This window comes from Brienomyrus brachyistius, unplaced genomic scaffold, assembly GCF_023856365.1.
Source record: "Brienomyrus brachyistius isolate T26 unplaced genomic scaffold, BBRACH_0.4 scaffold44, whole genome shotgun sequence".
NCBI lineage: Eukaryota > Metazoa > Chordata > Actinopteri > Osteoglossiformes > Mormyridae > Brienomyrus > Brienomyrus brachyistius.
This window is the reverse complement of record NW_026042319.1, coordinates 2,879,840-2,907,798: the sequence shown is the minus strand read 5'-3', so window position 1 is coordinate 2,907,798 and position 27,959 is coordinate 2,879,840. Positions and strand designations below refer to the sequence as shown.

At 49.0% G+C, this 27,959-nt stretch overlaps 1 protein-coding gene across 1 annotated transcript; it reads right to left on the bottom strand.

Moving 5' to 3' along the window:
* Window positions 1-33: 33 nt before the first annotated feature.
* LOC125722976 (sex comb on midleg-like protein 2) lies at window positions 34-27,959 on the bottom strand. The gene is given in 18 exon segments (XM_048999308.1): window positions 34-3,124; window positions 4,308-4,471; window positions 4,984-5,065; window positions 5,067-5,218; window positions 5,949-6,074; window positions 6,313-6,471; window positions 7,323-7,526; window positions 7,680-7,809; window positions 8,254-8,274; window positions 8,276-8,431; window positions 8,433-8,527; window positions 16,941-17,184; window positions 17,261-17,349; window positions 18,083-18,317; window positions 18,547-18,617; window positions 18,819-18,890; window positions 19,141-19,259; window positions 27,449-27,959. Coding segments are annotated over 17 exon segments (2,148 nt in total). The 5' UTR covers window positions 19,163-19,259; window positions 27,449-27,959; the 3' UTR covers window positions 34-2,998.

The following is a 27,959-nucleotide window of genomic DNA, read 5'->3' as shown; positions in this document are numbered from 1 at the left end:
AAATGTAAGGAAAGTTTCAGAACTATACAGACATGATTTTTGTTCTGTTTATTGTTTTTAAAAATCATGACAAGAGTGACTGACAACATCTGAACGAACCGAAATCCTGCAGTACAGCTGGGAATCCGAGCACCGAGAACCTGAGAGATCACACATGGACTGGGAGTACACAATGGACTGGGAGCGCACAAAAACCAGTCGTATAAAACGGCAGTTGTCAACAAATTGTGTTAAGCTCTTCTCTATTGGGGAAAAAAAAAGCCTTTTCACACATCAAATGTTTAAAATGTATGTCTACAATATGTACATTCCTCTTTGTGACAGTGCTTGGGAGGTCTGTAACCATCGGCAGTACAGGGTGTCTTTAAGCGGCTTTCATTGGGCAGGCAGGTTTATATAGAATGTAAATCCTTGGGGATCGGTGCTTTAGGTTTTTACCATTTGTCTTTTTGAGTTACAAAAAACGACGATCACCTATTGACGACATAGGGATGCTCCCTGACCTGAAGGCAGGAAACATGCGCTGGGTCTCCATGGCCAACGCTCGGAGCAGGATGAGCGTCGCAGAACCCGACGTCTGCGCAGCTAGCCTGCAGGAAGTCTGCCTGCGTCACAGCTGAGCAACACAGGAAGTACCTGTCGTGTTCAATCGGAATCTTGCGCAGTGTTTAAGTTTCTGAATCTTGCACACATCTCCCTTATTGCACCTAGTTTTTCTTGTTAAGAACACAAGCCAACACAGCAACCCACGGCTGGAGACTTGCTGCTCTTTCCGTGATCTGGCATTTGGCACATGGCTGTAGATGAGGCGACACTAACTTCCCAGCACAAACGCTGTCAGCCCTTAGGGTGAAAGCCAGAGGAGCCGGCCCCAGCCCAGAAGGGCAAGCTGCGAGGCGCAGTGTCGCTCAGTGCCACCTCATCATCATCACTGAACCCTTAGGCTGGGCAAAATGCATACATTTCACGGAGCCGTAATACAATGAGCAGCCCTGACGGACCTATTGCCACTTGCTGGCTGGTTTGTATATCACATAAGGGCCCCGTACTTTTTAACTATGCCTGGGGGCTCCTGCAACATGTGCGATAAACCCATGGGAAGAAAACACACTTAAAAGGACAAGCGGGGTTCTGCTCCAGCTCACACTGCCGCCTTCTGTGCACACAGCTTGTTTCAATTCCACTGCTTCATTTATGATGCACCAGCTGAGAAATATTGGACTCGTAAATAAAGTATCTACAGTGTTTAAAGTGGGGGGGGGGGGAGCATTTGCATAACAGCATTTTTGTTTTTTAAAAGACCTGCAAGTTTGCAGATGGCTGAACAGACCAGGGGGGTATTCCACAAAGCAGGATATGTTGCTTAGCCGGATAACTTGTTGGATTTAAGGTAGTCTGAGCTAAATGTAAGTGAACGAAGATGAAGTTAATTTAGCCCAGACTACCTTAAATGTAACAAGCTAAGCAAGAAATCCTGCTTCATGGAACACCCCTCCCCCAGTGCTACATGACCCGGTAATGAACATGGCTTGAAGGTAACATGACACTAATCAGCAGGTTGGCACATAAGCACCGCCAGCAGGGGGCAGCAGTCAGATCCCAGCGGAGCCCAAGCCAGCTCACCTCCCTGACACCCCCGGCCTTCAGAAGCAGCACCAACACGCTGCAGACCGGAGTGAGCTCGGACATGCCTCGCGCGCACTGTCCTGGCCTCTGACGGAGATGAGTTATGGAGCTGAGGGTGGCTGAGTGAGGTAAGGGGCAAGGGGGACCACGGCTACGGTTCCCATCTTAAAAACATCAACGTCAGCTGCCGCAAAAGAGCGATGACTGAAGACCTATTTCCAGATTGTCTTTCCAGCCCCTGGAACCGAGCGATGGCCCTAGCGAATATGAAGAGACAGGATAAGCCACCTGAGCACCAGTCACACACACACACACACACACACACACACACGGCAGGCAGGCTCAGCTTCCCTTGTAGGCCTGGCCTGGTTCAGTTCTCTGCTTAATGATCATAACAGAAAACTCATGAAGAGCCGAGGGGGGCGGGGAGCCAGGAGCTGCCTGGGTACGAGTCAATGAACAGAGATCCACGGTCCTGAAGCAGAAACGCAGGAACGACTGGCAAGTTCTTAGCTCCAGGAGTCTCGCAATCAGCAATGGGAGCTGGTCCAAAATATCTATATCAAAAAACTGAAAGAAGAAAAAAAAAAAAGGCTGAACAGTTGATGTTAAAAGGAGAGGCCCGAGTGCCCCCCCCCCCCCCAACTGGCACATGGACGATTCTCTGTCCATTGGCTGCAGGTGAGGCAGCAAATAAAAAGACCGTCCGTACAGCCTGAAAACACGCCAGTTCCTCTTCAGCTCTATTTATGCACACAAAGCTCGTGTTTTTGTTTGCGAAGGGACCTGATATCTGCTTCGCGATAAACAGGAGACTCCAGTCTTTTTTCTCCCTAATGGCGGCTCATGGTCAAATGTGGCAAAATTTGCCCTTCCACATTCACCAGCCGGTATGAGGGACACGCAGCTGCCATAAAAAAAGGTTATTTAAAAATTAAGAACGTAACAGGTCTCTTACACTTCGAGATAAAAAATGTAAACAGCCAGAAAACATTGTATAAAAATGAATCGATTCAAACATTTTTGTAAAAAATAGCCGCTTCAGTTTGCCGAAGTAATATGTGGGTAAAATGTGAACTCAAACCAAATATTTGTATTTCTTAAAGGAAAAACAAATATGAGTCAGTGTGTATGTACTGTACAAATATGTAAACACTTGACATTCTCCTTTGGGATTCAGCTGACAATACTGTACTCCTCGCTTGATTGGCTGATAAGAATGAGGTACTGTGGTCACTGCAGTATATAAATAAATTTTCTATGGAAAAAAACAACCACTAGAAAAAAAAAAGCATTTGTAAGGGACACACAGGAGCAGGACACTCCTGTGCTGATCTGAGAGAGCGCCCCCTTGTGGCTGGGGTGTGTCCTACTAGGGCTTCCCCTGCTTGAGCCTCTCGATGTGGTAGCAAAGCTTGAGCGCAGGGCCCAGTTTGAGCCCCATGTACTTCATGATCATGTCACTCCGCAGCAGCAGCAGTGCCTTGCCGTCGATCTCCTGTAGGGGGCGACCATGTAATGTCACACACAGTCTAGGATCAGTGCTAATCGAAAAACTCAAGGTAGGAATTAAAAGAATATTATACAGTAAAATATTTGCAATACTCTCAAAAACTGAAGAGGAGATATTTACAGGCAACATTTAACCACAATACAGAAAATCTGAGCTTTGCAGTTAGAAAACCAGCCAAGGTTCTTTATATCTGCCATCTGCATTTGATCTTGTGTGTTTTGAACTCATGGTACTTTGCTTCGGTCCAGAAGCATTGTTCTTGGTGAAAAGGGAGAGAAATGAGATGGCCCTTCCCTGGGCAGCGGGCCGCACGGCTCTGTTTGAAATTCCTGACACTGTTTGGACAGAGGACTGAGGGTCTCAGGCGAAATGTATCCGCAGTGGGCAAGAAGCCAGGAATGGAAGGGAAGATGGTGTGAGACAGGCACAGCACAGCCAGGTGAATGTAAACACAGAGCAGAGGGCCTCCACCGCACAGGAATGTACACAAAGCAGAAGCAGGAGGGTTCCTGGAAAAGGGTGGGGTTTGGGGGTCAGAGCCAGCCAACGACGCCAAGGTGGGATGCTGTGTGTGTTGCGGGGGAGGGTGTTTGAGACACCTCACACTGCTGTGCATCACTGGATAAACCCCAGTGGGGGGGGGGGTAAACTTGATGCTTGGTTAGAACAGTGATTCCCAACCCAGTCCTGAGACCCATAGAAAGTCCACATTTGGCTTCCTTCCCAGCTCCCTCACAGACAGTACACATTTTTGCTCCCTTCCCAGCTCCCTGATGGACAGTCCACATTTTTGCTCCCTTCTCAGGTCGTGGTAAATCGTGGAATGTTTGTGTGTCCCTGAGGACCGGACTGGGAAACATTGGGTTAGAAGAGGGGTGGCCAATTTTATCCAGAAAGGGCCGCTGTGTATGCAGGTTTTCACTGCAACTCCCTAATTAGATTACTAATTAGAGGACTGATTGGCTGAAGAGTCCTCACACCAGGGTTTGAACCGCTGACCTAAATGTTACCCCAAAAACCAGCACACACAGATGAGGCTTGCATCCCCTGGGTTAGAAGAATGATTGGGGAGGGCTGGCAGAAAAAGAGCAGGGGAGAGAGAGAATGGAGCACAGAGAGAGATGGTGACACAGAGAGGAAAGGAGTCAAGGGTGCCCCAAGCACTCACATGCTTTCGGAACAGCTCAGCGTGGGGACCCAGGGTCAGTGGGTCGGCCTCTCGCACAAACTGGATCACCTCCTCAATGGACCAGGTCACCGGGCTCGGGTCTGAGTGCCGGGGCGGCTCCCGGTCCGCAGTCTGGAGGTCAGGGCCAGTGGTGGAACTAGCTGCTGGGGGGGGGAGATACAGGCCCCACTCATCATATCAGGGCGCTTTTCCACTGCGCCAGGTACGGTACTTTCGGCACGGTACTCTTGATACATTCACTTTTCCATCCGAGTACTAAAGCCTCTCTAAAACATATTGTTTCAATTTTGTGGTGAACTGCCCCTTTAAGAGAATTACCATGGGGACACCAGTATCCACTAGATGGCAGTGTTTCACACAATTCCAAACATTTGTTTAGTCTGTTACATAACAGCCCAGGCTGTGGGAAGGCACACATTAGTGCTGTGCGGTATTACCATTCAGCCACTGAGCGTGAGCTCCTGGTTCTGAGGATTCACTTTGAAACCCAAAAGTTAGGAGATTGTCCAAAATCACTGTCACAGTTTTTTGAAATCCACACCAAAGCCTTTTGAAATCCACACCAAAGTATGTTTTTCAATTCCACAAGATGAATTTATGCTTGACAGATCAAAACACACTGAAGCGGCAGAGCCCTCCGACCCACTCCGCCTACCTTCCACTCGTCTGTGTAGTCGCGTTGAGCCCAGCTCAGGGGCGCTGGAGGAGTGGCAGCGCAGAGCCAGGGGCTGCCCGGGGGTAGTACGGACTGCTGGCTTGGGTCCGGTACTCGGAGGAGCTGCGCACTGCTGGCGGTCGTGACTTTATGGAGCTGGAGGCAGAATCCATGGAGTCATCTGGGAAACGCTGCTCCATCAGTGGGCCTCCTTCCTCATGCGGCAGGGTTTCCGCTGGGAGGGATCCGGACAGCCGAGCCTTTAGTCACCGCACTACACCCTCCCCCTAATTTACACTGTCTCAGTGTCACATCCTCCCGGTTTCACATTGCCTCAGTGTCACACCCTCCCAGATTTACATTGTGTCAGTGTCACACCTTCGTTAATTTATACTGCCTCAGTGTTACACCCTCCTAGATTCACACCCTCTATGATTTACATTACCTCAGTGATACATCCTCCTAGATTCACACCCTCCAGGATTTACACTTCCTCAGTGTTACATCTTCCTAGATTCACACCCTCCACAATTTACACTGCTTCAGTGTTACACCCTCCTAGATTCACACCCTCCACGATTTACACTGCTTCAGTGTTACATCCTCCTAGATTCACACCCTCCACAATTTACACTGCTTCAGTGTTACATCCTCCTATATTCACACCCTCAACAATTTACACTGTTTCAGTGTTACATCCTCCTAGATTCACACCCTCCACAATTTATACTGCTTCAGTGTTACATCCTCCTAGATTCACACCCTCCACAATTTACACTGCTTCAGTGTTACATCCTCCTATATTCACACCCTCAACAATTTACACTGCTTCAGTGTTACATCCTCCTAGATTCACACCCTCCACAATTTACACTGCTTCAGTGTTACATCCTCCTAGATTCACACCCTCCACAATTTACACTGCTTCAGTGGTAACCCTCTGATCATAGACAGGAGTGGCGTACCTTCTGAGGGATGTACTTCCTTACGCAAGAGCTTAGGGGACAGGGGGGCAGCGTATGGGGGCGGGTCCTTGGGGAAGCGCTTGGTCCCTCGGTTTATGCTGAGAACATCTGATGTCTCTTCTTTAACTGGTGCAAGAGAGGAACAGGGGAGATCCAACATGGCATCTGAAGCGGTGTCTCAGCAATGCTGCATGTGAGCGAAAACTGCTAGTGTTTGATGCAGAATCAACAAAGACCTTAAAGAGAGAACAGGCAAGTTTGTGGGCTACGACAATTAAAATACTCTCCCCAGCAGAGACATGATAGCCCTAAATAGTTATGAATGAATGGAGACAAGAGCAGAAACATGCAACTCGCACCCCACCTGCCTTGCTGCGGTCGTAGGCGTAGGAGCTGAACGGCTGGCTGCTGAACAAGTTCTCGCATTGCAGGTGCTGGCACAGCGTCTCCAGGAAACGCAGCACAAAGGATGCACTGCTTGCCAGTGGCAGGTGGACGCAGTGAATGCCCCCATCGGCGCGCACTGGCAGGGCAGACAGAGACAGAGCACGGTCACAAGAGCCCAGCGCTACGTAAAACCACAAGCTGGCCAACACTCATAGGCCTAATCCAAAAGGTCACTGCTCCAAATCCCAGCTGCTGTTGAGCAGAGGTCCTTCGCCTGAAATGCCCCAGTTCAACATCTAAAAACAGCTAATTCACACCAGATAAGGGTGGCAGTCTTTTCGCCCTGGGAGCCCATGGCCTCATGCAGGCCACATCCCCCGCTTCCAACAACAGTTCGGCTACACAAAAATGAGCACAGAAAATGAGTGTAATTCAGATCAGCATGCCGGAGTTAGATATTCTGATATAATTTCACTCAAATACTGTATTAAACTTTTAAATAAATATAAAAAAAACAAAGTGCTACGCGTGAATGCTGGGGGAAAATCTAGGAAAACATACAGGGATCGTGTCTGGAAGTGGGACTTTTATCAGGGACGGGAAAATTGAGCAGATGGCCACACACACACACACACACAGTCTTACAGACACACACACACAGATATACAGACACAGACATACAGACACACACACACCACACAGACACAGTCATACAAACACACAGACAGACACACACAGACACACTCCTGAAACCAGGTTCACGCTAATGGATGTACGGAACAAATTTGCTCTTACGATTCATTTCACCGACTGATCTGCACCCCTTTCCACCTGTAAATATCCTGCAGGTCACTGCAGTGCCCCCTCACATACTCAAGCCTCATTAATATACATTCGTATCTCTAATATTATATAAAATAATGCTGTCTGAAGGGTGTTCCAGCTCCACTGTTTAATCCGATTTTCACCGCCCCCCCCCCCCCCTACCTTTAATGACCTCGCCCCCGTCAGACTGGGCCTGTAGGAAGCTGAACAGGGCCTTCGGCTGGTAGGCGCAGTCCACGCAGGCCTGGACCGCCTGCTGCAGCACCATGTTCACCGGTCCGGGTCCGAAGTGGTCGGGCAGCTGCTGCATCAGCTTGCGGTCCAGGAGCGGGCCGCAGTCACCGTGCTTGTTGACGTAGACGCACACTGGAGGGAGCACTGGCGTTCAGAACTGGCTCTGCGAAATATGCACACTGCACTACCGCGTTCAGACCACTGGCGTTTCTACAGGGTGAGAGTAAGGACACCTTATACAGCAGGCAGACAGGTGAGGGGGGCAGCGGCAGGGCAAGATCCTACCTGTACAGGTGACGGAAGGGCTGGTACTAAGGTGGGTGGCTCCATCGTTGGAGAGCTGAAGGCTGGACTGGCGGGTCTTGGGAAGTGCAGCGGGAGTAGCCATAGGAACGGGAAGCAGCCGGGACTTCCTCTGCAAGATCAACCCCCCCCCATTCACTACCGCGATGAAATCACACAAGCAGGAATCAACCAACCCACCAACCACACTGAAAATTTTCACACTGGTACCCTGATACAGAAAACAATGAGGTTCGCCTCACTTCCAGACCATCCCAGACCAATCAGAGTTTGAGGGGAAAAGGACACTGCGGTATTTCCACAGGAACCTGAATACAGTCGAACGCCTGCTGACTAGCGGGGATGTCTGACGATTCTGCCACATATTTGATTAACAAAGAGGGACTTTAATGTGAAAAACAAAAAGAAAATCGTCCTGGATCATCTGAGCACCTCAGTACAGGGAGGTCACCAAAGCAGAAGCCTATAAAAACATTCGCAGGAGTATTTACTGGATAGGCCCACAGTCTGCATCCCATCATGCATTGCAGGTGCACTGAGCAGTGGCCCCTTATACCTTGCTCCCTGGTTTGGGGCCCCCTCTTCTTGTACGGCCTGGGTGCGAGCTGCGAGCCGGGGGCCGTCTTCCCGCCCTGAGGGCCGCCGGCCTGAGCGGCTGCCACCGCCTTCAGCAGTGCCAGAGTCTGACTCTTGGGACGCCGGCCGCGCACCCCCTTCCTAACAGGCAGGGGGGGGCAGCGGAGCACTCAGGCGGTACGGGGACTGCATGGAACGCTGGGAGGGTTTGGCCGGGGACCAGACGGGAATCCGCAAGTTCTTCAGGAGGGTGACTGCAACGACATGGGGGGGGTGAGGATCAGCATCATTCGGCTGCAATGGATGGGGGGCCACCATCACAGGCCATGCGGCGGCTCCCTCACAGCCGGAGAGGCAGCCCGAGTGAGGAATTCCTTCAAAGCTCAGGTTTAAAGTGAGTCAAATAAAAATGGAAAAAAAAATTAAATAAATCACAGTAGACACAGAGAGACGCGTCACAGAAGCTGCACCCACACTGCCGTTAGAGTGACAGAGCTACTGCTTAAGGGCAGGGAAACACGACCCCGCAGATTTAGTTACAAACAGGTTACTGTAATACCCATGTATATTGTAAAAATGTTTCGCAGGTTCACATGAATCCCGTCTGTGGAAAGGAGGGGGACGGCTCGCCCTCATGCTCCTGCCCGGCCCGGGGGGGGCTCACACACACAGAGAGGTGAAGAGGTGACTGCTCGCAGGGAGGGGCGCCTTGGGCCACATGGCACCGCCTTTCCCGATCGGGGCCAAACACACCCCCCACCTAACCTCCGCAGGTTACCAGGCAGGGGGTTACACGAGGGGAATGTGGTGTGTGGGGAGGGCTATTTTGTGAGATCCCTTTTTTTTGTCTGTTTGCCCCTCCCCCAGGGTTTTCCTGATGACTGGGCCTCTAAGACTCCCTGCCCCCCGAGTCCCACTTGGTTACACAGCACCATCAGCGCAGTGCCTGCATTCAGGCAGAGCACTTCAGCTCGGGTCTCACAGGGAATATCCTGTTAACGAAGCATTTACCACCCCCCCACAAGCAGACATCAATATAAAATATTTATGCCTTTTGTATTGGCTTAGACTCATGTTCACTCTCTATTATTTGGTGGTCTGTGTTAAATTAAGTTTAGCAAAAAATGCTACTTGAAAATGCCACAAAGATACTTGGGAGGGTTTAAAAATCCACGAACCTACAAAAGCAAACATTTCCACGTTCTACATGAGGGAAAACAGCCCTACGGACAAGCAGAGAAACGTGCTGATCTGCAGAGGAGCTGCTCGCCTGCCGAGTCCCACGCCAGCCGCTCACAGGCAGCCCAGCAAATTGAGGCGTCAGCCGACTGTGGGGAAAACCAACAATGGCTGTGTGACCCCCTGGACCCTTCTGATAGACACCCGCAGAGAAGCCACTATCTGCCAGAAAGATCCCTGACTGCAGCAGGATGCATATGCGCATGTAAGCTGGACGTTCCCGTCCCGTCCCGGGTGACAAGGACTAGATACACTCGTGGAATCGGCATGCTGGAAATCCTTAGTGTAATAACCCCATTTCATACCCAACAGTCATGGCTCAGTTTAAACCTCACGGCCTTTAAAATGCTGACGATGAGCAGCTGTGACGGTGACGTATGTGTGACTGAGACCGCCGGGCCGCCGACAGAGACGTCAAAGCGGTATGCGGATAGCAGCGCGCAGGGCCGTGGTCCGCCTGCCTGCCAGCCTGCGTTCATTAACCAATACATGCACTTCAAATATCATCAGATAAGACGGCTCACATTTCAGTGAAACTCCACATCCATCACCGAGAAGAAAGGCACCTTTGGGAGTCTTCGGGGGCTGGGAGGACGACCTTTCAGCACCACCCGAGGAGGCCGAGAACCCAGCGGCAGCCTCCAGAGCGTCGCTGTCTAATTAGGAGCGGCTGACAAACGGGTCCAGAACAGAGAGGTTCTGTTTGCTTCCGGAGGGGCTGAGCCTACAAGTGCGCGCACACACACACAAACACGCAGACACACACGCACACGCACACACACACACACACGCAGACACACACGCAGACACACACGCACGCACACACACACACGCACGCACGCACACACACACACGCACGCAGACACACACACACACACACACGCAGACACACACACACACGCGCACACAGACACACACACGCAGACACACACACACAGACACACACACGCGCACACACACACACGCAGACACACACACACACGCGCACACAGACACACACACGCGCACACACACGCAGACACACACACACACGCGCACACAGACACACGCACACGCGCACACACACACGCATGCACACACGCACACACGCAGACACACACGCAGACACACACACACACGCACACAGACACACAGACACACACACACGCGCACACACACGCACACACACACGCAGACACACACGCAGACACAGACACGCACACACACACGCACACACACACACGCAGACACACACACACGATACTTCCTTCCTCACTTAAAGACAGCGCTCCACCTCCAGTCCACAAACACAAGTGCACTTGCACGACATATATTCCCAGCACTCCTTGTTTGCCCCATGCGTACTGCCTCTGCACTACATGCATTGCAATTCCCCTCTGGGATCAATAAAGCTCATCTAATCATATCCACACCCAGGTGTATTTGCTCACATGTCCAAAAACACAACACTGCACACACAGCAAGTTCCCCAAACATCTATGGCAGCTGCATCACCAAACAGGACCAGATTACTGGGAGGGGAGGGGGGGGGCAACGGGAGGCATACAAATCCAGACCCAAATCCTGAGATTCTGTAGAAGAGGCAACCCTGCATGTGATCTCCAAGTGTCCCAGTGACCCAGAATGCAGGCCGGGGGGGGGGGGCTCGAAAGGGTGGCTGGTGGGGGTGGGCGAGCACCCACAATTCATTACATTCTCCACCACAATATTTACATCTGCGCATGTCGACGCTGCCTGGTCTGCCCCGGATCAGAACCACGAGCATGGACCACGCTGCCGTTCTGCGCACAGTGGCTCAGTGGTAAACAAAAGCAGGGCAGAGTGGAGTCTGCACCGCGACTAGAGCAGAACTTCTAACAAGTCAGTCACAACAGCGGCAGCATCTGTAAACAGTGCAGCTCGGTGCGTCCCCCAGTCAGCGCAGACTATGCTGACAACACCATCCAACCATCCAACCATCCATCCAACCATCCATCCATCCAGCAAGCTGTCCCAAGCAGCACAAACGGACCGGCGAGGTGGGGAGGCCGCTGACGCACAGGCAGCCCAGACAAAGAGCCGCGAGGGCTGTGCACACAGGACCCCCTACACCAGCACCGGAAAAACAAAAGCCAGAAGCGGTTTGGGGGGGGTGCGGGGGGAGCCAGTAGGGGCACTCACCGCTGAACAAAGAGGGGGGGCTTCGGCGCACGGCGCCGTGGCTTCCCGGGTTCCCTGAGCTGCGGCGGCGGCAGCGGCGGCGCAGTAGCAGTGTCTGTTCGAGTGCCGGGCTCAGCGAACGGGGCCCTCACTTCCAGCCAGCAGCACCAGCTCACAGCAGCACAAAGGCCGGTCTGACTGAGCCACACGGCAGCCGGCACTCAGCGAGCTCTGCCTCATTTGCATTAGAGCCGGAGGAGGGGAAGAGGAGGGGTTGGGGGGGTGAGCCTGTAGGGGGAGGGGGCCCCCACTAGGGCTTATATGCATATCATCAGTTGCCCATATTGACAGGAGCCATCAGTCACCTGGTCTCTGTGTCCCTTGTCAAGCGGCTAGGCAGTAGGGATTGGGCGGGGGGGGGGGGGGGGGGGGGGGGCAGCAGGGGGGCAAAAGGTTAAAATGGATCAGAGGACCCTGCTTGGGGAGGAGCTCCCGTTGGTTGCATTAGCGCTCCAGACGGCCCCCTTCCCCCACCCAGGAAGGGGCAGTGGGCGGTAGGATTAGGGTGGGGGGGCGGGGGTCTCTCCGTAACCCAAGCCTATTCAGAAGTCCCCAGAGAGCCGAGTTGAAGGCAACTTCAAAAAAGCAGGAAACAGTAGCACGTAACAGCATTAGCGGCTTGAAAGTGCGTTTTTTAATCTTTATGACGAAATGGAAGGCAGACAAAGGGGGTTTAATCTGCTGCACGGGCAGGCAGGACGTGCCGCACACTCATTACAGATTTCCCCAGGAGAAGCTGCTCTCCGCAGCTCACAGTGCGAGCACATAAGCGGCTGTAACAGGGCCGGCCTGCCTGAGAGCTCATTACATTATTACGTTTGTATCCATATCTTTGTGGGGACTATGCTAACCCTAACCCTAACCCCCACCCAGCCCTAACCTGAAACATAAATAACCAAACAAAATACAAGACTTATGACTTATAGTTTTTCAATTACAGTCACAGATTTTGTTAAATTTAGTTTCCCCTTGTAGGGACTGAAAAAAATGCCCCCCACAGCATCTAAATAGCAGGTTTTTATCACATTGCGGAGACATTTGGTCCCCATAATGTCACATATACATAATCCACACAGACAGCCTGGAAAGGAGTGCCCTGCAGCGTTATTTTACGAATGCCTGCCTGCATGAAAGGCCAGTCTGGTAACAGGAAACCAAACAGTGAAGAGATAAAAACAAGTAACCGGCCCTTTCATCTTCCTCAGAAACAGGCTTAGAATTCAAGTCGTCAATTCAACTTGTTCATTCAGTATTAAATTCTACATTTAAACACAAGGCACCACCGTAGAAGCTGCTAAGGGTTTTTCCTGTTTGGCCTTACAACTGTTAATAAAAGTATACATATATATGTATTTTTAAAAGACCTCTTTTGAGAGGAACTTAATTAGAAATGCTGCAAATAAGGAAACATCCCCTTTTCAGTACAGAGACAGAGACAAAACGCATGTGAGTGACACGTCGGGACGGCGAAGCCGAAGCGAGAGGTTGTGCCTCTGGTTTGTGGTGGTCCCATAAAGTCATGGTGATTCCCAGAAGCAGCAAAGCCCTGAGCAGGTAGGGGTCTGGAGGTCTGTATCGATTTGCTTAGGAGAGCCTGAGCAGAGGGGAGCAGAGGGGAGCAGAGAGGAGCAGAGGGTCCCCACAGAGAAAGGGCCACATCCATTTTGTGTTTTCGAAGCTCCTCCTTTCTATTTGCCGTTCAAAGCATCCGAAGACGCCAGCGATTCCTCTCGTTAGTAACCCTGCTGACGGCGATCCCAGGCAGGGAATCTGCCGCACTTCCTATCGGCACTAACAGCCGGGCAGAGCCTGTGTGGGGGGGCTGCACGCCGAGCAGGGCTCCCTGCACACGTGTGGTATTTTCATTAAGATTAAGCATGCACATGTTCATAGACCATCCCCCAACCCCTGGCACTCATTTCAGCCAGCAGAGCCCTGGGATAAACAATGGAGAGCATCAATGTGGAAAAACCAGGACCCCCCCCCACTTCAGCCCACTAGGCTCATTAGGGGAGCAATATCTGCTAATTAGGATCTAATAGAGGAGCAGCTGATGTTGGGCTCGTTAAACAATAGGGTCAGCTCCAGCTGAAGGGGGGGAGGGGCGGACATGGGGGTTGGGGGATACGTAAATGTGCCACCCCCTCCATACCCCTTAACCCCCCCCAAACAAACACACACAGCAAACAGTCACATACCCACACACATGCACACACTTCATCAATGTTACTTGCCTCTGGTGCAGAAACTGAGGCACAATCATGGCCCTGCATAATAAAATGGCCCATTTCCCCATAAAGCCTCTCGGACCTTGCGGACGGTCCCTCTCCAGCACGCAACCGAATGTTTAAAACGTGATTTTAAACCGGTGGGAGAGCTTAAGGCAGCCTGACAAACAGCAGGAAGGCACGAAAACAGCCTGTCTGAGCGACGGGCAAGAGGAACATCATAGATCTTTCAAGGACACCGTATTAACACACAAGGGCTTCAGAATCACTTAATCATCAAATGCAGGAATGGGATTTCAACATTGCCAGTGGAATCTGCTGGTGGAAAAGTGGCAAATCACGCATTTGAGCTGCAGCAAGCAGAGGAAGCGTCACATTGCCAGTTAACGCCTGATAACATCAGAACGATTCACTTTCCACACCTCAGAAGAACATTAACTTACGGGTGTCTAAGGACAGATATCATGGCTAACAGCTAGAGGAAAGCAATTCCATCTTACAGACTTAATGCAGTCACATGGTCACCTTGTGCTGTTTGTAACATTGCTGAATAAAACCTTAATCTCACTGAGATTGTATCCTTTGGGCCACACACATTATAAAAGCCAAAAGAGACCAGAGGACGCTCAGACCACAAATGACCAGCTCTGACCCAGAGCAGGATGCAACAATCAGTGCTGAACAATACAGCCTTAGTAAGAGGTGATTGACAGGCACACGAACACTGCGCTGAGCTGTTCCCTTTGTCTGCATGTAACAGCACCTAAACATATGTGCATGCAGTGCTGCTCATCAAACAAAGACAAAACAAACCCTTTCGGCTTGAAGGTCCCCATGATTTACGTTTTTTTTTTTCTTTTTTAAAGGCAATTGGTGTCATGTGAAAGACAGGCCTGAGTAGCATGCAAACTGTACCGAAATTTTCAGAAAAGATCACGACAGGCTGCACTGCAAACAGGGCAGCACATTATCTGTCTGAGTTCGTATCAACCCCAGCAGAAAGCAACGTGGAAGAAGTCGGGGCTTAGCTCTCATTTCACAACAAAATCCACTGGCCTTTTGCTTTCACACAAACTTCTGGAAGAGTAAGACCGTAAGCGCTGAATCCGCCACGAAGACCGTACTCTGACATTCCTGAATTTGACTGAACTCCGTCAATCGGTGGCGTGTGTCACTCCAACCCAGCTCTGTTTCAGTGATCCACACCCATCAATACTGAAATTAGACTACTTACATACAAAAGAAAAGAATAAACCCACTATAAATACAAATAATTATTAAGGAAAAACCTCACGGAACATTTTCTGCACAATGTGACACAGAGAAGTTACAAACAGTTAAACTACCCTTGAGAATGTTTAGCATGTACATCTGCTTGCTTATTTAACAAGCCTCTAGATTTTAGTGTTCAGTCATCCCTGGCCCCCACGGCCCCCACGGGCCCCACGTGGCTTCCGGCACGAGGGTAAATATTCAGACCCCTAGCGGTATAAAGCAGGTTATGATCTGGGTCCGAGCTGGTGATGGAAAAGACGCTTCGATCCCATTTAATTAGTGGGCCTTGGGGTAGCAGAGAGGGAATGGAATGCTAGAGCTACCGGGGGGGGGGAGGGGGGGGCAGCTTTAACTAGCAATGTTTTACACAGAGCTCCTTTGTGACTGCAAGCACATGGAAAATGTCACAAGCAATGGCAGAGATAAGTCTCACACACACACACACACACACACACACACACACACACACACATATCTTAACATGAGCTTATGACCAGAAGGTTCCCCATTCAGGTCCTTGGGAAACATCCTGCAGCTGTATTTGAGCAAGATTCCCATCTCCCCTCAATATATAACCAGAAGACACCTGAAAGTTTAAACTTTTCCCACAAATCAATAGCTCAGCCAGGTCCTAGTTAAGCTTTAAAAATTAGTGGTTAATCCAAAAACCTCCCAACAAAGTAGCACTAACCGTCGATTCGGTGCCAGAAAACGGTGGGAAGGAGACAACACTTCAAAACGGCATGAAACCCGTGTGCGAAGAGGGGGGCTTCTGTACTGGCAAAGGCACAGCGCCATCTAGTGCTCAAACACATAACTGAGACTAATAACTGAAAACATTACGACAATCCTGTTCATATAAACTACCAAATCGGCCCGATATACATACAAGCCAGACAAACTCTGGCTGCACTGCCTTCAGCGTATGCTTCTGCAATGCTAAATCGGCCAACGTTTGGGGATCCTCCCAGTCTATATCACAAGCGTGAAAGGGGCTTCGGATTTCCAAGCATTTTATGGTCCATCGCTGGAATGACTGGAGATGAATGCGCTGGCATTCAGATTAGGAAAGAAGTGTTGATGCTAGCATTAGTGCTTTCACATTACGAGGATCCACTGGGGGTCTAGAATCAGAGTTAGGTACTTGTGAAGAGTAACATACCATGGAAATATTCATATACTCAACTTATAAACAGACTAACAGTTAATAATGTACAATCCCTGTGTCATGATACCTACTTACCACAATGCACCTGTCCACCCTTAATCTTGATTGAGTGAAAGCAAAAACAGAGGATATTTTCAGCAGATACCTAAAGTTATATTACTACAAAAGTTCAGTTGTAAATATTTTATCCGCACGTATTTCAATGTGCCAACTTAACCAACTTTTTCCAAGACGGCGGCAGTGGCACCCGATTTAAACGAAGGGTGACGAAACGTAAGGGATTTGCGGCAGAAGGCTAGGGTCACATTCTGGAAAATTCCAGCGTGCCGCTACATAGCAGCTGCCACCCCCGCTCTTCACACACCAACGTTTGATTTGTTCTGCCAAACAGACAGTCATGAAGGAGGCCACCTAGATGGACGGACATAAAATAAAAAGCGTAGCTGGTGTGATAATTCAGAGTAATTAAAAACGTGCATGTCCACAGTACGATTCAGCAGCTCTTCAGACTTCAAAGCGAAACCGCAAACTGCATCGCCCTCTGCTGGAAAAACTTACTGCTGTTTCCAGGCGGTTGCAGGCTGTGCCTGGTCGTTAAGCACCAGCCCGCGGGGAAGATGTCCCGTGAATCGTACTTGCACCAGTAGTCAAAGGCGCCTCTCCAGCCGTCGAATGTGATGAAGACGTCGTCACCTTTGACGTCGCCGATGGTGGCGGGGCAGATGAGATAGGGGTTCTTCCTGTCTACGGCCTCCAGCTTCATTCCGGCCCGGAAGTTGTTCTGAGATGCCCTCGCCGGCTCCTGGACGTGGAGAGAGAGGGGACCTGGAGGAGCGGTCCTTCCCACGGCCAAAGCTGGATGGCGAAGGACCTGCTACCTTTTTGAAAGCCGTTGGGGGTGCGATCTCTGCCCCACTTAAGGTCCTTAGCAGAAACATGGGCCACGATGACGCGTTCATCCTGAATCCTGTCACGGTCGGGGCACAGTGGGAGGGTAGAGAGGGGAACAGGCTGATGAGCTGTACTGTAAAGAACACGCACTGTCCAGCCCTCATTATGATCAGGTCCGAAGCATCCAGCCAACTAACACAAACACAGGGTGTTCACATATACCAAGAACACAAAGCGCGAACGTATGTTCCTGGCATGAACGGTCTCCCTAACTCGCCCCCCCCCAAAAACAATCTTGGGACCCAGTGAATCATGGGATTGTTCTCATTAGCAAGCATGCATTGGATGCGTCTTTGATATTTGGGGCGGAGCAACAACACCCCATGGATTTTTATCGTCCTCCATACATCTGTTACTGAGCTTTGGCAAGTGGACATGGTCGTCAAATGAGCGCACAAGAACGGTCAAGTACGCTTATTGGGAAACACCCATGGAAAAGTCTTCCCATTCATAAGTAAACAAACCAGTAAGCAAAAGGTTTTTTTTTTTTTTTTAAACCAAGCACCACCAAAAGGCAAAAAAAATTATAAATAAAAATAATAAAAAAGGAAAAGAAAGGCTCCGGACCCCCCGCAACCCAGTAGGATAAGTGGTTTGGAAAATGGATGGATGGATGAAAAGAAAACCAGTCCTGCATTTAGGGACACTCTTTCCCACAATGCCTCAGGACAACATCGCCCTGCCTTCCTTCTACAAGACTTCAGGGCAACCCAAGTCGCAGGGCATCATGGGAGCAGGGTGACCCTCACCCAGCGGAGGCTGCAGCATGCCCCCCGCCCTCTCACAGGTTCCGACAGCCTGGATGTCGGACGAGTCCACCAGCCTCCAGAAGTCATTGGTGTTGTCGCTGCCGTCCAGTCGCAGGCGAACTCGCATACCAGCCAGGCCCATCACGGAGGCGATGCAGACAGAGGTAGAGTTACGGGGGTCGCGCGCCTCCAGCTTCATGCCCACCTTGAAATCATTGCTGGGGGGGACCCTTGACTGGAGACAGCAGAGGCCACAGAGCCCAGGTATTTTTCTTACTTCAAAACAAACGCATTTCGAATAAGGCTGAATTTCAAATACATCAGTTTCAATAAACATTTAAATTGTACTTTATTAAAAAAAAATCAATTTACTTGAGTCTATAAGTAAATATATTATTAATGATAAAGAAAATTCATAGCTCCGCCCCCTGGAGAGTGAGCGGGACACCAACGGAGTGGCACACCTGTCTGAAGCAGCTGGGAGGAGCAGGCGTGGACGACGTCTCCTTCAGATATTCCTCCCAACTGAACGTGTCTATAGACAAAGGCAGAACTTATAAAGGTGCAGCCAATTAAATGAGCCAAAATATGAACCTTTCTACCATCAAAAGAGACACCTAACAGTTTGACATAAGTGTAAAACTACTTTTAAACAGCAGAGGGCAGTAAAACAGCAATGTACCAATTTAAATAGTGTAAGAACAGAAACATTGAAATTTTAACTTATCCAGATGACCTTTGGCAGGGAGGCAGGAATCCAAGGAGGTGCTGCCCTTTCCAGGCTTTTCCCTTTTCCCTCCTTTTTGGTCTTAAAAAATAAACATAAAAATCTCTTTGTAGAATGAGAACACATCGATCACATCGATATAAACAGCCTGTAGAATCCAGTATGACAAGCAGCAGCTTTAATTTACATCAGTTATCCTAAGAAATAACATCCCACAAGGCAACAGTAGTCCGTCATTTTTTTCAACTGAATTATTTGAACATTTGCAAATTTCTCTATTTTCCAAACTGCCTATTATATGTACATGAATAGTTACAGGAAACACTGTCACCTTTCATGGGGGTGCGACCCATGTCGCCCAGCTAAGGAGGGGCACCTCAGCCAGGGAGGGGGCTGGGGAGGGGTCGATGTCCCAGTGAACGTGCCACTACTGGGTCCTAGGCTGGCATCCTGGGGGGGTGGGGGGGAGACAGAGGAAGGAGGAGAGGGTGTGAGAGTTGCCGGCCGTGCCTGTGCCGAAGCTGGTGGGACAGCACCGCCCCTTTAAGAAGAAGTGGGGTAACTATCTGCAGCCACCGGGTTTCCCTGGAGACCCACAGAAGGACGTCAGACACTACAGTAGAGTTTTTGTTCTTCAGTTCAAGTGTATTGCTGCAACAGGAGTGAAAACCAGAATCACTGTAACAATTCAGCCTCAGAACAACGAACAGGAGACCATCTCAACATCATGACGGAAACACAAATCCACTGCATGCTAAACTGGTAACTGTCACCAATCCTGATGCAAACCCGGAATGCGTGTGTAAGAATTCAAGCCCAGCCGCAAGACAACCAAGCTGACTAAAGCCCGAGCAGCTGAAGGATCCCATCCGTAACCACAGACGGCTTAAAGACAGCTCACCTGAATAGCAGCTGTAAAACTACCCACAAAGGCCCAGGCAGCAGAGAAGGACGTGACCAATTCATCCATCCACCCTGAACCAGTCAAATGGGGCTGTCGCCATTATCACCAGGCTTTAGATGACGGGTGAAACATTTGTCCGGACGCCAGCTTTTCGGTATTATACACACACGTTTACTTATGGACACAGTTTGGTGAGCAGTTTAGAAGTGAGCCTAAGATATTAATGAGATGAGTACTGTGACGGCCAAAAGTGAGCGATCCGTATAAATACGGCGTATTCTTGTTTAATAAATGTGCCGGACTCTAAACTGCAAGAAGCAGCACCACACCACCAACGTCTTTTTACCTGGTTTAACCACAGTATGTCCTCTTTCAAAAGACGTAGCTGTGAAGCTGTCCCTTTCTTCACCGCCACTTCAGTGCTTACCGCTTCCATAATGCAGTAAAACAACAGCCTGCTCCCCCAACTGCATTTAATAAGCATGATACGCTCAATTTATACAGACCGGATGACATACTAGATGTCGCCAAGTCCTCAGTATGGAAGAGACAGCAGACAAACGGTACCCAGATGACATACTACATTCTGCAAAATTCTGAAAGGTAACTGAAGCAATGAAGAACATCACACGCTCATCAAGAACATCAACTTTTGTCAAGATGGTGGAGAAGGTGGACAGCCATGCCCGGTTAGTTGACTCAAATGTTTTATTTTTTTGTTGATGGTTTTTTTTAACAGTTTTTAGTTTTTTTTCCACGGGGTCAAGCTGCATCACTGGAAAACATTCCACTCCAAATGCGTACATATTGTTCTCATGCGTACTTACAGCACGTACTGCATTACCGACCCAGAATAGGCTTCTGATGAAACTTAGCAAAAAATCTTTTAGAAAATCGCAAGAAGATTGATGGAGGCTACATATGTAGGATGAGTGGAGGCAGAAGCTTCAGCGCTCGAGCCAAGACCTGCGGAGAGTTCTTAAAAGCATTGCTCCTCTCCTTTCCTGTGAACCATCCATTGCCCCCACCTTGACCCCCCCAGCCGCAGACAAACAGGGAGGCCACCGGCGACCTAAACAAGAAGCACCTGGCCGCTGGCAACTCGCGGCTTCGGTGCGAAACAGCCCTACTTGCGGGGTGGAGCGGGGAGGCAGTAAATCCGCGGAATCTGGGCCCTTCAAAGCCCATGAACAAGCATGAACTCTGAACTCGATAAAAGGGACGGTGATGAAAGTGCGCCGAGTGGCGCCCTCGTAAATCGAGCGAGTGCACGTGGGTGAGAACACGGCATGCACCACGCCCTCGACGGGGCTGTTTTACATCAAGCAAGAGACCATTGAAACCCGCCTGGTAACCCCATACCATCAGCTCCGCTCCAAGGAGTCACATTTCAAACACACGGGTTTGTTACTCCATTTCCATTACTTCCCTCTCAGTCTCTGGATGTTCCTCGTCAAACCATAAAGCAAATCTAAAACTGCCAGACAGCAAGCCAGCGCACACATTTAAGTATTTACACCGATCGTTAATTTGCACATTTTTACTTCAGATACATAGGCGAAGCACCACCTTGCTCAGTCCAGCCCTGGTATTACTGAAAATCCTTATTTTCATTACGCCTCAGAAGGAAATGATTTTCCACTTGCAAAAGCATAAGGAATCACTTCGGTTCGCTTTTCCAGCCAGACAGGTTAAAGGTAGAACATGTATTTCCACAAGAATCCACACATTCAGTTAGAGTGCCTCCACTCTGCTCGGGAGGAGAGGGGACTGGAGTCCCACAGCAGCCAAAAGGAGTCCCTTGCCGGGGAATGGAGGTCCATCAGGTGACACACAGGCACCAAGCGCACATCTCTGCTTACTCCCCTCCCCCAAAAGCCACCTCTAAGTATTCACCCTACAAGTCCTGTAGGGTGGGACAGCCATAATCCTGGGGCCCAGACAACATGCTTTTTGGGACATGCCGGAGGAGGTGCTGCACATAAATGCCTCCATCAGCCGCCCCTTCCTACTCCTTTCTCCCTCTGACTCCACCCTCAAACACAGGAAGCCCTCTGGAAATGTGCGCTTTACGACCGGGGAGGACCCGTCATCAGACGATCACTTCTAATGCCTACTGCTTCTATGGCACAAGAGGGGGGGGCCGTCCCAGACTCCAGAATGCTCCACCCCCTCCTGAACAGAACACCACCTATTCACAGATTTCGTAAATGGGCACTTTGGGGCAAGCAGATTGATATGCAAATTAATAGCAAATGTGCACTTTGTCTTACACCACATATAATAAATCAATGTTTTACTACAGAGATACATTCATCCCATCTTTCTGAAACACTAGCACATTTTGAAGGTTTTTTTGGGGGTGGGGGAGGGGTCCATTTGCTACCTAAAACTGTGGCCTCCTTCAACACAGAAGGTTCAGGGGAGTCACAAGCCCAAACCGCCAGCGTAATGTCCAAAGACCACACTGATAGCTGTTAGCTAATGCTGCTTTGGAGATACCATTTCATTGTCACAAATGTATCCATCAGGTCAAACAGAGGCTGACCTCACAACATATACATCCCGGCTCATTTCTGTCAAACAGCACAGTCCCCTTTACAGATCAGGGCCGAGGAAAAGCAGCAGGTCGTGAACGATCCCCCTACTCAAACCATGCCATCCAGTCTCTCCATGTAAACACCAATCTCCACAATTCACAGATGTAGAAAATATATGGATTAAAAATGTAAAAGCAACAGCAGCAGTCTGAGAAAAAAATCCAGGACGTTTTTGTATTGATATTAAAGGTCTTTCAAATTCTGCCAAATAACCGTTTCTTTCTGTAACTGCAGTATTTTGTAATATAAATGTATTGATTATCAATCTGCACAGGTGTGACATGTCAACGCGGGGACTGAGCAGCATGATCAATAGGCAGCTGCTTCTTATTCTGGGGACAATAAAATGACGGATGAAGACATGCAGAGTTTGTTAAGAAACACGACGGCCTGGAACATGCCACTGGAAAGCTGGCTAGGGGGGATCTCCACCACCGCAGTCAAGAATGAGCATCTTCACCATTTGCTGCCACTGCTGCATCCAACCAGCTACAGAATCACAGACCACGTGGCCTGAAGACTCCCAAGACATGTCACCCTTTGAGCATCTTTGAGGTGCACTGGATCAGTGCTCCAATATCAGACAACGTCACTCAGAAGTTGAGCAGTGGAGCAACATTCCTCCGGTTCACCATCAAAGGCCAGATCACCTCGGATCGGCTAGCATTCCATGCTAATGGTAATGGCGTCAGACACCAATGTGGGATTCTTATTCCATGATCAACCTCATTTTTCAGGGTATCTGTCACTAACAGGGTCTAATGAATCAATTTCACCTTCATTTATTAATTTCTCTTCGATAAAATCATTTGAGTTTAGTTTTGAATGTTGCGTTTATTTCTGTTCAGTATAAAAATCAGCATCAACGATTTTCAACTGATTTATTCCGATAACTGAAAGGTCTTAGAGATCATATGAAAACATCTCAGTAGACACAAGAAATATGATACCGCTGGTGCATGTTACCTCCCTGTCAGTCTCCAGGGATTAAACCAATCAGCTCACTGCAGACACCATTCCGAGATAATCTTTTAATATCCTAGTCTCTTTTAAGACTAGTTTGACTTTTCACACCCAGGCTCTAAATAATGGTGTAAACTCTGAACGTTCCAACTCAGAAACATGTCAGAACCCATAGCGGAGGAGGAGGGATACATCTCAGGAATTCCATACGCAACAACCACATCCCTTTCTGCAAAGGTCAGCTCCGTCCAAGTCAAAGACTGACCCCGTCCTCATCACCAACCACATCCTCACTCAGTCTCAACTCCGTAACGTGGGACACCACTGGCCTCGCGACCCAAATTCAACAGCACCCTGGAGCACGCAACTGCAATTAAGTTGTATCCCATTGAAGGAACAGCCTTCCTGATCCATCCTGTCTCCGGGGTCCTGGGGGCAATAAAATCCATAGTAATAGCACAGAAGTCAGGAAGTGAACACGCACACCCCACTTTGACTGACAGACATAAAAAACAAGTCAACTCTGGTTTACGACTCCTCCCCGCTGCACCTTCAAGCCAGAAGAACAGAGAACAGTTGAATCGCCCCGAGAGACACAGATCTCGTCTCCTTAAAGAAGTCGGGCAGAGGAGACGCCCCGTGCACGGTCTGCACTCCCTGACCACCTTGCTGTGCTTTGCTGCTTTTGAAGTTCAATTACAGGGGCCACAAGTGTGACAAGACTTACAGGCCCGGCCCGAGCCCTCGCTCAGCCACTTCAAACAGAGCCAGGAAACCGACACCACACACATAGAAGGCCCGCAGACTTTACACAGTGAATAACCTCCGTTTGTTAAAGCTACACCCCCCCACCATACAAACACAGAGGGTGGGAGCTGTGCTGGCGGAGTATTCATTACCCCTGAGATGTGTTTTGGGACGGCCCATGTGGGTGAGAAAGGAAGGGGGGTGCATTCCACGGCACCTATATGCATAGTAGAGAAGCAGATTTAAGGGTGAGTTTATTAGCAAGTCACGGCTACAGTAACTTGAAGGCCACGGCCCCCGCAAATCTGGCCCACCTGCTCATGGGAAAAGAAGAGTGGTACCAAGAGGTGTCCATTTACTTCACCCCTTCTCCTCCCAACAATCACAAGTGAAAATGCATTTCATAACCACAGCGTAAAGCAATTGATGAATGGACTCAAATCTACCAGAAGGAAAAAAAGCTCACGATAAACAAACATTTCCATCCACCTACAGGTTATTTCAGCCTTGCAGGCTCATGTCGGTTGGTCTCTCACACATGGTGATGACAAAGGCGGCAGTGAAACTCCAGTAAACACACGTTGCCGAATGAGGGGAAGGGGGGGGGGTGGATAGCAGCTGGCCGCCAGCAGATCCTGCAGCCGAGCGCACAGCTGCTCTGGGTTAGTCCCCACCACACCTACAATGGTGCGGCACCCCATCCACCCAACAGATAAAAGCACACAGACCTCAAAAATCCCAACTATGCCCAACGCTCAGAACTCCAAATGGCTTCAAAGTGCAACTGCCACCCCCCACCCCCCCCCACCACCACCAGAGAGACAACAGGGGAGACCTGAAACACAACGAAGAGAAATCACTGACATACACATGGCTCAGGATCACAGTGCAGAAGATATTTTCAAGAAAGTAGAGTGTGGAATGTCCCGGATAAACGGCCATCCCGACATTTATTCAAAAAACTAACATCACATTAGGGAGAAGAGTTCTGAAAAGCGTACCATGACCAAGGGATGATTAAGCATTAAACACATTTATGTCATTTTGAAACCCAGAAGGGGCCAGGCTATTGTGAACTCATACTACTTAACGCAAATTGCTTCGGCTGCATCAATTATCCTACTGCACAAATGGGTAAAACGTAATACTAACTTGTCAGTCAGGTTTCACAAAGCATCTCCCGGGAAGAAAACAATAAACAATGCAGGTGAGTTATAAGCGCATGACGGACGCATGCAAATCGCCATCAGGCAAGTCCAAATAGGGAACAGTCACACAGGCCTGCAGAGGAAGTGTGACCCCATCCACTGCAAACACAGAGAAGGTTAAATCCCATCTTCCTGCATCGAGGCCAAACACCAGGTGGGAAAACGCCCACAAAGGGCCAGGCCAACTCCACCCAACCCAATGGGACAGTGAAAACCTTAAAACCCGAACTGAAACTCCTGAAAAATAAAGGAAAACAGCTGCAAAACTGCACGGACCAAATCCCCGGTTGTGCCTCTGCTAATAGATGTGACAGTTCGTTTGTGGCGATTTGAGACGCTTCGCCGCATCTCCGCGGACGATTCAGCAGGTCACAGAATCTGGAGCAAATCTGACACTCGCAGTTGGGACTCGAGCATGAACGGGGGGGGCTGCAGCTTCAGAGCTCAGAATACAGACCCTCAGCACGTCAGTTGGGGTACAGTGAAGGACATATAGCCAACAGCCCAAACTGGACGGGTATTCAAGCTTAATTCAGCCTAATACTTCATGCCTTCTCAGGTTTACAAACGCAAACTTATCATAAACTGGTTATCTAATCGAACACAGAGGTTATTTAAATATGGATGAGATTGGATCTAAATTGTGTGGGTTGAACCCCTGTTTTGCGGAAACTTTCTCAAAGTAGATCTAAATTCATAAGTTCAGAGTAAGAATTAAAGCAATTACCGACAAACAGTTGGAGCCTTACCCTGATTATACCCAAGCTAAAAGCAAACGTTTTCCGTGACGAGGTTCGTGATTTTATCTAATGTATTGTCTATCTTTGGCACAGAAATGCGACTCGCCATCGCCGTTTTTAGGGACAGAGGTGGCCTCAGAGGAAATATTTCCCCCCTCGATATCTCACTGTAATTAAAGGGAGGCCCCGCGCTGTCCCTCTATTTTTTAAATAACCAGCACCTTCCGACAGACGTTTTTGCAACTTGATCGACTTTTCAGATTTCGCCATTGGGTAGTTAAGCCGAGATGTCGTCCTAGTTAAAACTGCACCAGTCAGCCATTGTAGTGAGGCTGCTCCATTACGTTTGTTAAAGCAAACAGGGGAGAAGAGAAGAGAAGAGAAGAGGATGAGATGGTTGCCAAAACAGTCCGCCTTCCGCCATCAACGTGCGCGCGCCCAGCCCCCAAGAGGGTCTAGCTGCAGACGCCTGTAGAGTGGAGCTCTAAATACGGCACCTCCACAGGAAAAACGTGATCTTTAAGGACGTAAAGTGGAGCTCCGGTTAGGGTTAGGGTTTATTCGCTGTAACGCAGAGTTGAGGTCACATATTTCCGGGGGAGCTCCACTCTACAGGCGTCTGCAGCTGGACCCTTCACCGCCCAACTGGACCCTTCACTGCCCAACTGGACCCTTCACTGCCCAACTGGACCCTTCACGGCCCAGCTGAACTTATGAACTTAACCAGAAGGGGGCGTCCAGATCACGTGACCACACGCCCTAAGTTACACGTCCCGAGGCGGAACGTTGGCAGCGCGCATGTGGCCCCTGTGGTCGAGGCAGATTCAGCTTTTAATAAACACTTACCTATGGCTGAAATTCCGATTTATAATTGTTAGCACCTACACTTCTTAATTAGTAATCTTTATAAGCCTGTATTCTATAACTCCCTTGTAACGTGGTCAATGGGCGACGTACGTGTAATTCCAATTAAACAAACACGCACCTGTAAATGCATTTGTTTAACGGCTAAAAAAATGGTTTAACGGTTAAAAATTTATGTCAAAAACATACTTTTATAGAATGAATTTAACCTCGTGTTATTATTTCTAGAAATCATTTTACATAATACCGCTTATGGGGTTTAAATTTGTGAAAACACTTAAAATTCGTGATATCGGCAATTCACAAACAATTAGTTCTTTAACACGACGTGCATGTCATATTTGTACATCTTTGTGTTTCAGCAAATTAACAATGTGCATTAAAAACAATGACATGACATGCTATAACTCAGCGATTGTGACTCTTAACAAAATAATAGTAAAAAGCAGTTATTTTAGACAGCACAGCTACAAACCACGTGTCATTAAAACAAAGACCATACAGAAATATACACCAAGTCAAGAACTCATACAATAATTAAAATATTAGAAAAGGTAATAAATTATATCAAATATCAACTTCATATTCATAGAGTAGAAAGAAAAGTTACCACCTTATTCCCAAAAGCAGATCATTCATCTGTTATTAAGTCTAACTTGAAGGAACTTTTTAATGAACCCCACAGGCGAGTTATTCCAACTTTTTCAAAATTTCTTCTTTTTTTCTGCAAATTCGTGTGATTGTTAGGGTCTCAAAGTTACAAAATCCTGCAGTTCGCCCGAAACTTGCGCTTGCATTGTGCAGCACCATAAATATGCGAAGAGGCGGGGCAGCAGGAGGCGCGGCTCAGCGAGCGCTTCGTTACGGCTGGAGATTGGTAGTATCCTTCGAATATTATGTATGAATTTCGCATATTAACAGCATGCTTCAGTCTCTTTCTCAAACAACTATTTTATCGATACGAACAAACGAACAAGTGTCTGAGCATAGTGCTTCAAGAGCAAAAGACAGCTATTTCATCCATCATGTCTAAACTGTAAGGGTATTTGAACTACAGTACTTACGTCAATAACTTAAACGCACTCATTCAGTAGCCTCGTTTTCATTTATAGCAACCAATATTA